The 12,280-nt window shown below is 36.3% G+C and overlaps 1 protein-coding gene and 1 long non-coding RNA gene across 5 annotated transcripts in view; one reads left to right on the forward strand and one right to left on the reverse strand.

Annotated features, from left to right (window-relative positions):
* Positions 1-11,177, reverse strand: part of LOC147840767 (uncharacterized) — a 25,736-nt gene extending 14,559 nt beyond the window's left edge. The window contains exon 1 of the long non-coding RNA XR_015507174.1: positions 11,000-11,177. This is a non-coding gene — a long non-coding RNA (uncharacterized LOC147840767). The remainder of the gene's footprint in view (positions 1-10,999) is intronic.
* The window catches only part of vegfba (vascular endothelial growth factor Ba), a 64,887-nt gene that overhangs the window by 44,441 nt on the left and 8,166 nt on the right, over positions 1-12,280 (forward strand). For 3 of the 4 annotated variants that reach the window (XR_015507095.1, XR_015507094.1, XM_087281216.1), the window contains exons 6-7: positions 4,572-4,655; positions 11,016-11,219. Coding sequence is in view for 2 of the 4 variants with exons in the window: in XM_087281216.1 (XP_087137342.1) it covers positions 4,572-4,655; positions 11,016-11,219 (288 nt within the window). In the remaining 2 variants the exon portion in view is untranslated. Of the gene's footprint in view, positions 1-4,571; positions 4,656-11,015; positions 11,247-12,280 lie in introns of all 4 variants that reach the window. The other variant, XM_087281217.1, reaches the window with a different exon arrangement.

The following is a 12,280-nucleotide window of genomic DNA, read 5'->3' on the forward strand; positions in this document are numbered from 1 at the left end:
ACACATTGGATAATTAGGTGGAGCAAAGCCACAGCACATGCAACTTGATCTTCCATTATTAAATGAATTTGATGAAAGTTGGCCACAATTTCAAGCTAGAAAGCATGGTTTATGCGGGAACTGTAACTTATATAATATGCTGCAACGGCCCCTTTAAATATGAGATCAATGTAGCGAGCTTTGACACTCTCACCGCCTTTGGTGTGAACATACAGTTACACTACTGCTTTTGACTGGACAGGAAAAATTGGGCTGCGTTCAAATGTTTCCTGATATCAGTGTATGCTAATTATAATCAGTAGTGGAATTAGACCTGTGATAAAAGCAGGCGGTAATTAGCTAAAAAATGTATTTAACTGGACATAATGTGTGAACTTGGCGTTGATCCTCAGGTTCACACTTCTCTTTGCTGTGAAATTCAGTTTTTACAAGTAGTTCTCCCCCTTTTTTTGCCAATTTGCAGCCGGTCTGTTCTATTAATGTGGGATTTATTCATATGGAAAAAGATCATTTGAATAAGAATAAGACTAACTTGGGACAAAATTAGTTTTTTTTAATATTTGCAGTTCATCCCTATACCTTAGAAAATCAGTGAATTTGTCATTTGCATTTGTAAAACGAAAAAAAAAATCCCTCTAAAAGCTTTGTTTTGGTGTGTGTGTGTGTGTGGGGGGTGTGTTTGTGTCCAGCTGGCGTGCGTCTTGCACTTCTGGAAGGGAGTCAGAAACCTAGAACCCTCCTTTTGTTGAGAAACGGAACAGAACATTCATTTTATTGCTTAATTAGGCCACTGGCCCCTGAGGAGCCTCAAAGAGAGACCGAGGCTAAAGAATCACAAGAATTAAGACATGATAAAGTCATCCCAAGATCTCGCTGAATGAAATCTCTGAATTAAAAATATTAGAGGGATAGTTCAACCAAAAAATGTTAATTCTGTCATAATTTTCTCACCCTTCAGGTCTTTGCACATTAAAGTCTGACATTTCTGTTTGCGTTTTTTTCATATTTATATGCGAAAAATTTGTCACGTAAACAAACCTTGCACACTGAGTCCGATGTGTAATAATTAATCCATCCCGAAAAAACACAAAACATTTCAGAGTCAGTTCAAGCAGCGATAGTAGAAAAAGAAAGAGGAATTGGCTGCATATTGTGTTCATCCAAGAGAGGACAAAGAGTTCAGCTCATTATTAAAGAGCTGCGCTGGATTATCCCCAAATGCAGTTTATTTCAGAAAATCAGTAGAATTTTGATACATTGCTTGTGATACTGTGCACATTTACATATGTAAACTAATGCTGAACAGAGACTACCAGTACCATACACATTATAATGGATGGCTGCCGTGTACGTCAAATGTATGGACACACACACACACACACACTCCTTTGAACAGCAGCAGGGCGGAGGTCTGCCAGTCACTAGCCGCATTTCCACTGTCGGGCCAGTGCGAGCTAGGGCTTTTATCAGGCCGGGCTGGGCCAATCGCCCGGGTGTTAAGCAGTGAGGCTGACATCATGTCGCGTTTCCACTGTTGGGTTAGTAGCTCGCAGTGTGTTACGCAAACTCCGCCCCCAGAACGTCCCCCGAATCAAGCGTCACACAACCCGCCCACTTCAGGGGGAATATATGTGCAGATAAAGCACACCATCACGAAACCATTCAAAAAAAGACAGAAACAAACAGATGAGCTGTTGCTGTACAGCAGTACATTATATGTCTTTACGCACATGCCTGTGTGTTCTCATTCATAAAATTTATTTACTCAATGACCAACTGTTGGCATCGAAATTGAGTGGTCACGCCCTTATCGGAGGGACCCATGCAGCGCAGTGAGAAGTTCGAAACTCTCCAATTGAATCCAGCATGTAGGGGTTCTCAAAACACCTCTCAAAGCACTTTTTCATATGTGAAAAGCACAAAAAAAACAAGCCTGGTTTAAACATTTTTATGATCGACAAAAGTTTCGGAGGCAGTGTGTCAATATGATTGACACAACACACGATTTTTTTTTTTTAATTTGCGAAAATTACTGCCGAAAATTTCGGATTCAGTGTGCAATAACCTTTCAGTAGATCAAAAACTTTATGATTTTCTTTCTTCTAGTTTGAACACAAAAGATGATATTTTAAAGAATGCTAGTAGCTGGCACCATGGGCGTTGCTAGGCCTATTTTAGCGGGGCTGTAAAACTAAATTAATCGCCTTAGTCCCCTTTAAATTTGATAAGAAAACAGAAACAGAATTCGGCTCCTCCCCGTCTTTCGTTTTTCACTGCCGTGGACAGCGAGAGAACGAGGTGTGTGTTTATCGATAAATGAGCAATATCACACGAGTAGCAGTGCAAAATGGCTGTATATCGGCACTGGTGGAAGGCGTGCGTTGGCACGAGGTTGAGGCTGCAGGTCAAGTCCCAACGCACGCCTCCCACCAGTGCCGATATACAGCCATATCGCACTGTTACGAGTGTGAAATTGCATTCATACAACAGTTTGATGGTATAATTGTGTAGATAAAAACAAAATCAAACATGGAGAGTCTCAAATACCCTTTTGTATGAGGAACTACTTTTTTCCGCCTTGGATTCAAACAATAAGCTGACAGTTAAACAGCAGAGCAAGCATCTTTTAAACTTTAGGTCTGTAGAGTCTGCTTTTTGCTGGCTGTATGTGGGCGGAGTAATACACAAAGGGTAAAGAGGCTGTACGGGTGTTAATATTACTTAAATATATCACAGCTATCAGCCAATCAGATTCGAGAACCAGACAGAACTGTTGTATAAATTGTTATAATATCTGCTTATTTGCAGTTCTTTGATATAGATAACCTTGTATCACCTGTATCCCAATGTCATGGGGGAGCAGTCATGTTTTCCTCAGCGTTTACCTCATCAGCTGTTTCCTCCAGCAAAAAATGTAACTCTTAATGAACATTTCACTATTTTTATTTCAAAATGAACTACCAATATTAAACACTTTACAGTTTGTGTGGCATTAACTATACCATACAGTCTTGCACAGAACGCATTAAACACAGTGACAGAAGCACTTAGAGAATGCACTCGTTTATCTGAGTACATTACAGAGATAGAGACATCAAGTGTTGTCTAGTAATAAAAAATACTTATCATCTATTATTATCATGCAGATCATGAAATATGTGAATTAGCCTGTAAGTTTTAAAATATAAATTTATATGTGTATCATTTAATTTGAAAAGTGTCATATTATTTAATACATGTAAACAAAAATGCTGTTGAATATAGAAAGTGGTTTTTACCACAGTAAACAAGTGGGTTGTGCCTATTTGGCTTATTCAGAACTCAAATGGCTGTGCTTGTCTGTGTAATACAGTGGAATACTACAACTCATATTAAACAAACATTTTTAAGTGTATTACTGTTAAATTACTACTTATAAATGTAATATTAATATTACATTTATGTAAAAAAAAAAAAAAAAAAAAAAACTGTAAGGAGCTGAGCCCCCTCTAAAATGGAAATCCTAAAATTGCCCCTGGCTAAAATTGCCCCTGGCTGGCACCAAATGACTTCCACTCAAAAAAAAAATTGCTGCATGTTCAGATTATTTATGCAAAATGAGCTGAATTAACACAATTCTTGAGTTTTTTTGGGAATAACTTAATTGTTTTATGTTTAATCAACTTAAATTTGTAAACATATATAAGTTGACTTGTGGAATTGTGTGGAACCCAGGATTTATTTTACAGTGTAATACCTTAACTACTATGGAGGTCGATGTTTCCATCAATCAGCATAGTTCAAAATATCTTCTTTTGACAATCTATTACACACCTGATGCAATACGACGCATTAAGGCAAGATTTGTTGCTATTTTTAGACCATCGCAACTCAGTATAATTTTTTTTGACCACACTACGTTATTATTGTTCATTTAGTCACTGAATTTAAAAATAGTTTTGAAACAGATCTTTCTGCTTAACAAACAAAATTAAATATGAAGGTTAATAAATGTCTTAACTGGAGTGTGAACAACACTGTTTCCTTATCCACCGAAGTAGAGTAAAAGTAAAGTAAAGAGAAAGTAAAGAGGTCGAATGGAGGAGGCTCATTCTTTATTCCAGATGTTCTGTTTAACTGTTTTCTCACTACTGAAGCGTTCAGTTATTCCACTTATAAAGTCCACCATGTAAATAGCAAATGCGCCATGGTGCGACGCAGCTGACTCTTAAAGGAAATAATAGATGAGACTCTGATTGGTCTAATTCACATTATGCTCAAAACACACCCATAACTCATTAAGAGAATAAGCATAACCCTGTTAGACCATGCAGAGCAGAGTATATTTTGCCATCCTTAAAATAGCAAAAGTGGATTCGGACATGACTTTAATGCGTTTGCGCCATGCGCTTTAGACTTTGTGCCTAGATCGTTAAAATAGAGCCCTATGAAAGTAAATGATGGTTTTTTTTTATTTTTGATTGTACTATCGCTTTAAATATACTCTAAAGATTTTGTGCAATAAACTCAATTTATCATTGTGCTTATTTATGTTTATGGATACATAATATATTTTTACTCTGTTTTTTTAGGCAAGGCCCTCAGACAACAAGAAGAGGCCGAAAGCGACAAAGAGGGAAACCAAAGCGAAAGAAACACATGGGGAAAAACTCAATGTATGTTCATCATGCTTTATTATAAAAGAACTTCTGCAATGTTATACAAAAATCATCTTATTATTATTCCTTTGTATTAATAATAACTGTTTGTAGGGCAGAAGTGTTTAAAATTATGACCTGTTTTCAGTCGCACTTAAGGACAGCATTTATACACGAAAAAGAAGATAAGATCGTGCTTTTTTTCCTGATCATCATACACCTGATCAAAATGGTTTCTTAAATGTAAGGTGGTTCTTGATTTTGTCCTTTGGCAAGCAATTGGATTGTTGGAGAATGTTTAATTTTACAGCTGGAAATCGTAGCTGTGACAGATTTCTAAAGAGACTGGGCAAAAATGAAGCACACATTGTAAGCCCACCCTAAAGAACAGATAAGTCCCTTAAATCATTTCATGTGACCAGAGGTGAATTTGTTTTTAAAGGGAAGGAAGATTGTGGTATTTGATTAAACATTATGAGGCCAATTTAATTCATAGGAAGTAATGAAGTGCAATGTTTACACCAAGCACTACTATATAAAAGTAAGTAGAGTACATTTTGAATTCATGCCAACTTTAACAACATATGACTAAGCAAAGGATGCCAATGTAAGCGTGCACACTATATATATATATATATATATATATATATATATATATATATATAGTAATTATAAATTAATTTAAAAAAAAAACACACACTCTCCATTCATCAGATCATGCATCCAATGCACGTAACTGGGTGGAACCATTCTGGCATATGTTTTATGCAGCAGCTGCCCTTCCAACAGCAACCCAGTACTGAGAAACACTCATATACTCATATTCACACTCATACACTACAGCCAATTTAGTTCATCCAATTAACCTATAGCGCATGTCTTTAGACTGAGGGGGAAACCAGAGAACCCGGAGGAAACCCACGCCAACACAAGGGGGAACATTTAAACTCCCTTTGAGGCACTAATATGTACCTTTACATATGAATGTGTACATTTTAAAAGCTGTATGTTGTAACTTTATTTCAGAGAGTGAAGGTACTGTTGAAAACATCATCATACATGTCTTTGTCATTAAAGAAATGACTATTGATATACATAATAGTAGTAGTTAAATCAAATTCCTAAAGGGAAAAATAGGGTATAAGGCGAAGCATGCTAATAGGACTTTTAATTGGCCAGTAACCTGAGTTAGGCACTTTCGGCGAACTGTAACAATGCACAATTCGGCACGTTTAAGGGGTGTTTTCTTTAAAAATCAGCGATAGTGATTTCCGATATGAAGTGGGTCTCAGATTGTACAAGAAGCCCTGCATTAGAATACATTTTCCCCGCCATGTCTTTATAATATGAGCATTTATTTTACCCCAGTATATTCAATGGAGCTTCTGCCCCAGCCTGCCAATTCTGACGGGCGCGTGCGAGTAAACGGCTTTGTCTCGTTTTACGATTTAGTAACTAAATGAATGCCAAAGTTTATTTAACTGAATGTATTTTAATGACATTACAACATGGATGCTGTAAAAGGAACCATATAAAATGGAAAAAAGTTCACAATAACAGGTCACCGGAAGTTTATCAGCATGGGAAAAGCACTAGCTTGGCATATACCCTATTATACCTTCTTCGATATTAACACAAGTAGTTCCAAACTTTTATACATTTATTTATTCTGTTGAACACAAAGGGCCCTATCAAACACCCAGTGCAGTGTGGCGCAAGGCGCGGCGCAGTAGTCTTTTGGTAGTTTAAGCTTGGCGCAAGAGTCATTTTGAGGCATTGTGCTACGCTGTTTAAATAGCAAATGCATTAGCGCTCATTTGTGCACCCATAGGCGTTCTGGTCTAAAAAGGAAGGCGTTCTGAGGCGGACCGCTGGTGCGTCGCTATTTTGAGAAACTATAATAGATTTTTCATTAGACCAAAACTAACCCGGTTTAAACTCCGGCGCAGAGTTGCGCCTCGCTTACGCACTGCTTAATACGCACAAGAGAGCAATAGGCAAATATCTTTACATATGCAAAAATGTAAATATTAAGGATATATATAGGATATAATAAGAATAAATATAGAATATAAATATAAAGGATTAAAATATTACAAAACATATTATTTTCTAGCCTACATAAATATAAAAAATCACTGCTTTTATGTCTTCTTCATCTCAAGAGGCTTTTTCAGTTCATTCATAACAATTAGCTTTTGTATAATGTTATTATTATTAGCAGTATTATTTATTATATCCATATTTATATTTGTTTTATTAAAAACAAGCTTAGATTTGCCCACCTGTCAGATTTTAGACCATATGGGGCACAGCATGTGTTTTTAGAATATAACTCAGGTTTTTGAACACACGTCGTTAATATTGTTCATCTATTCGTTTGCTGGAAATTAGAACTGAATTTAGAAATAGTTTTGAAATGAATATTTGCGCTTAACAAACGCAATTATTTATTTTTAGACTAATTGATGTCTGTGCGTAAAGGTTTCCCTATCCAAGAGCGAAAGTGAAAGTGATCCATTTTTCTCATTCTCACGCAGTAGATGCTCTGTTTAACAGTTTTCTGTTAAAAAAACTGTTAACTGTTTACTGTTTGCTTTTGAAATGCTCATTTTTTCCACTTAGACTTACTTTGCGTCCTGTAAATAGCGAATACGCTCTTGACGCGATGCAGCTGGCTCTTAAAGGGAATGGGAGATGATACTCTAATTGGTTTATTCTCAAAACACACCTATAACTCATTAAGAAAATAAACTCAACCCTTTTAGACCATGCGCCGCGGCGCAAAGCAGATTTACTGTCCTTAAATTAGCAAAAATGCGTCCTGACACACCCTGAAAGCGTTTGCGCCCTACGTTTTGTGCTCTGCACATGGACCGTCAAAATAGAGCCCAAAGGATGATATTATGAAAAATGCTGGAAAAGCTAACATTGACATCTGTAGTAAGAACAAAAATAACTACGCAAAATCAACAAAATCTTCATTTTTAAGTGAACTATCCCTTTAAACATCCATCTTTTCTTTGACTGTATTAAAAGCTCCATAAACATTATTAAATATTAAAACCGGCTTGTAAGTGAAAGAGTTTCTGTTCAAATTCGTACGTGCCTTATTACACATTCACTGATGCAACATTGACTTTCACTCAGACAACAATTAATCAACTCGAGTTGACGGGAGAGGATTCAACAGTTCCTGTCCTTCCTTTTCTACTTTCTCTTCTTCGTCACCGGTTTTGGTGGGGGCAAGTGAAGGCCGCTTCTTTTAGGCCATCGTTTTCCCTCCCTGCTATCCATCATTCACTCCTCCATGGATGGAGTCATTGGCAAGTGTGAAATCAGGCTAATTTGCCAGCCAGAACGGCCCTCCCTTTTCCTCTGCCTCCCTTCCTTACGCTCTATCAGCCTCTCAAACCACTTCCACACAAAGATTGATTTGCTTCCTAATGAACTCTCAGCTATACACGTCCCTTCAGTTTTGATTTAGTTAAGAAAGAAGGGGGGAGGTCAGCATCCCATCAGACACGTCACAAATGAGACATCAATGAACCAGTGAACCTCAGACACTAACCAGAGTGTATCTGCGATGCTGTCCGAAGAACCACTGCATGCTCAGAATGCATTATGGGTCTTTTTGTGTCAGCTACTGAATTCAATTTCAACTCCATAATGTGGAGATGCAGGCTTAGGTTAATGATTGCAAGGGCCGACATGCTCTTTGTCCATTTTTACATTATTCTCTTGGAGACGGATTTGTCCAAAAGGGAATTATAATAAGAATTGCTTTACTCAATCACTTGGCGAAAGCCTTTCTTACTATTTTAATGTTTCTCATAACCTTCGGACCTTTGTGTTTGCTGGTTTTGAATCTGAACTGAAAGTGCATGTTTTAATGTATAATGTAACTGTTGTTATGTGAAATTATCAAAATATGGATGCAATAATGTTGAAATAGCAGACTTATTCTGACCTGTGCTTGTCTTTATTTATATAAATGTCTTAATTTATATAAAAAAAAAATATATATATATATATATATATATATATATATATATATATATATATATATATATATATATATATATATATATAGTTAAAGTCAGAATTATTAGTCCCCCTGTTGATTTTTCTCCCCAATTTCAACTGTTTAACGGAGAGAAGATTTCTAATCATAATAGTTTTAATAACTCATTGCTAATAACTGATTTATTTTTTCTTTGCCATGATGGCAGTAAATAATATTTGACTAGATATTTTTCAAGACACTTCTAATACAGCTTAAAGTGACATTTAAAAGCTTAACTAGGTTAATTAGGTTAACTGGCCAGGTTAGAGTAATTAGGCAAGTTCGAGCTTGCCTAATTACTCTAATATATATTATTATAATAAAACCTTCTCCAGAAGAAAAAATATATTCAAAGGGGGCTAATTATATATATATATATAATATATAATTATATATATATATTTTTTTTTTTCTTGTCACCGTAGTCCCTTTATTATTAGCCCCCTTTGAATATATTTTTTCTTCTGGAGAAGGTTTTATTATAATTATATATATAATATAATATATATTTATATATATATTATATATATATAAAGATCATTTACATTTTTATTTTAATTAATTAAAATGTTTTTGCTGAGAAATGGTAAAATCCTAGGATAGTAGCAAAGCATACTTTTAAATTGACAATTAATTAGTATTTTGGAGCTGAAATAATCATCAAATAATACTTTCTCTAAACATGCCTGACACGTTTTTCAATATCTAAACTACTGGGGCACTGAATTGCATTTTTGTCATTTTTAAATCATGGTAAAAATGTATAAAAGTCTTAATTTTGCTCAGACTTATATATACATTTGAATTCAGAATTATTAACCCCTCTTCGAATTTACTTCTTCTTTTTAAATTTTTTTCCAAATGATGTTTGTCCAAATAAACAAGGACATTTTCACAGTATGTCTGATAATATTTTTTCTTCTGGAGAAAAGTCTTATTTCTTTTATTTTGGCTAGAATAAAAGCAGTTTTTATTTTTTATTAAAATAAAATAAAAAAAATTTTTGACCACACTTTATTATTATTGTTCATATAATCATTTGCTGGAAATTACTAACTGAATTTAGAAATAAATTTGAACCAAATCTTTGTGCTTAAATAAAATTAAATATGTAGGCTAATAAATGTCTTCAGAGGAGTGAGTTTCCACCATTTCCTTCCTCCATGAAAGTATAAAGCAGTAAAGAGTAAAAGTAAAGTAAAGAGAAAGTAAAGAGGCCGAATAGAGGAGGCTGATTCTTTATCCTCGCGCTGCAGATTGTCTGCTTAGTGAAGCATTCAGTTTTTTCACTTACAAAGTCCACCATTTAAATAACAAATGCGCCATGGCATGATGCAACTTACTCTCTTAAAAGGAACGTGTGATGAGACTCTGATTGGTTTAATGCACGTTATGCTCAAAACACACCCAGAACTCATTAGGAGAATAAGCACAACCCTGTTAGACCATGCGCCAGGACACAAACTGTATTTTCATTCATTCATTTTCTTGTCACCTTAGTCCCTTTATTAATCCAGGGTTGCCACAGCGGAATGAACCGCCAACTTATCCAGCACGTTTTTACGCACCTTTCAGCTGCAACCCATCTCTGGGAAACATTCACACACACACACACACACACACACACACACACACACACACACACACACACACACACACACACACACAAACACACTCACTCATACACTACGGACAATTTAGCCTTCCCAATTCACCTGTACCACATGTCTTTAGACTCGCACCCGGAGGAAACCCATGCAAACGCAGGGAGAACATGCAAACTCCACATAGAAACACCAACTGAGCCGAGGTTCGAACCAGCGATCCAGCAACCTTCTTGCTGTGAGGCGGCAGTACTACCAACTGCGCCACTGCTTTACCCGCAAACTATATTTTTCCGTCCTTAAAATAGCCAAAGTGGATTTGCACGTAGAACATTTCAAAAACCCCAAAAAGTTACAACCTGATTCAATTATTAAAACAAGTATGAGACTTTATCGTATTTTTTTACAGCCCATGTTGTATGTAAAAAATAAAGCTGTAATACTATGGTATGCTTTTTAATGCTTGATTCAATTGCATGTACTACTACTTCCCACTTAATCTACATTGTAAAACAAATCTGTTAATTATGATAATTATTATTTAATTTACGAATATTGTTTAGTGTACTTATAGCATATAATGAATCAGAAACCTCACTCGCTAAAATGACTCCCATATAAAATATGACGGTTATCTTTACAGAATATGAAGGTCAGGCACTTTTATTTCTCAGATACTACTTTGTTTTTACCTTCTCATGCCAACAGGATGCTTGTGCCAACGACACCCCCTCCTCCTCCTCCTCCCACCCTGCCGCCAAGCTCCGCCCCTCCGACACCTGCCAGAGAGGCGTGTCCTCCATGCCCCATCCGCAAGATGACATCACATCCTCCCTCCTGTGAATGCAGGTGCAGTTTGAGGGAGGTGAGCTGTACAAAAAGAGGGAAGACACTCAACCAGAGCAGCTGCCGGTAAACACACATGCACACACTCTTACAGTACAGAGTCAAACAACTTATTTAAATGCAGCTCACTGTGCTAAAAATAGACCCTTACACACAATGCCATGCCCTCCATTAGGGATTTTGTTACACAGTGTTTCTGCGAAAGAAAGAGCAAAGTATTTTTTCAAAGAACCCATGAAATAAACATAGAAGTTTTTGCTCCTTTTAGACATTGATTAATTATTAAGATTTTCAAGTGTTGTCTTTCTTTTTGAGAAAATAAACCAATAATATATCTGGCAGGCATCCATAAATGCTGTCACATTGCACCTCTTTTTATCATCACATGATATTTATTCATTCATTCATTTTCCTTCAGCTTATTCCCTTTATTCTTCAGGGGTCGCCACAGCGAAATGAACCGCCAACTTATCCAGCATGTGTTTTTTTGCAGCGGATGCCCTTCCAACTGCAACCTAGTACTGGGAAATACCCATACACTCTCACAATCTACACATGGCCAATTTGGCTTATTCAATTCCCCTGTACTGCATGTCTTTGGACTGTGGGGGAAACCCACGCAAACAAGGGTCAACCATGCAAACTCCACACAAAAACGCCAAATGATCAAACTGGGGCTCGAACCAGCAACCTTCGTGCTGTGAGGTGACAGTGCTAACCACTGAGCCACTGTTTCCCCCTTAAAAATAAGAATACTAATAATAATATTTCTAGAGCAACAAATCAAAATATTAGAATGATTTCTGAAAGATCGTGTAACAGTAATTCGCTGTTAAAAGTTAAACTTAAAAAAGAAGTTACATTTTAAAAATGCATCCAAATTAAAACTGTTATTTTAGATTGTAAAAATATTTCGGCGGCTGAAAATTATTGTCCGAAAATGTTATTTTTGCTGTAGCAAAGTTTGCTTAAATAATGCATTAACAGGACATTTCTTACCTTATGTTCAGCGCGGCGCGGCTTCGCCAGTGTGGGCGTCGAGGAGAGTTGAAATCAAGTCAATGAGCTATGACGCGGTTCGGTCACAAGCGATTAAAATGAAGAGTCCACCGCTTGAGAGGAGTTCA

Source organism: Danio rerio, chromosome 14, assembly GCF_052040795.2.
Source record: "Danio rerio strain M-AB ecotype USA chromosome 14, GRCz13ab, whole genome shotgun sequence".
Taxonomy (NCBI): Eukaryota; Metazoa; Chordata; class Actinopteri; order Cypriniformes; family Danionidae; genus Danio; species Danio rerio.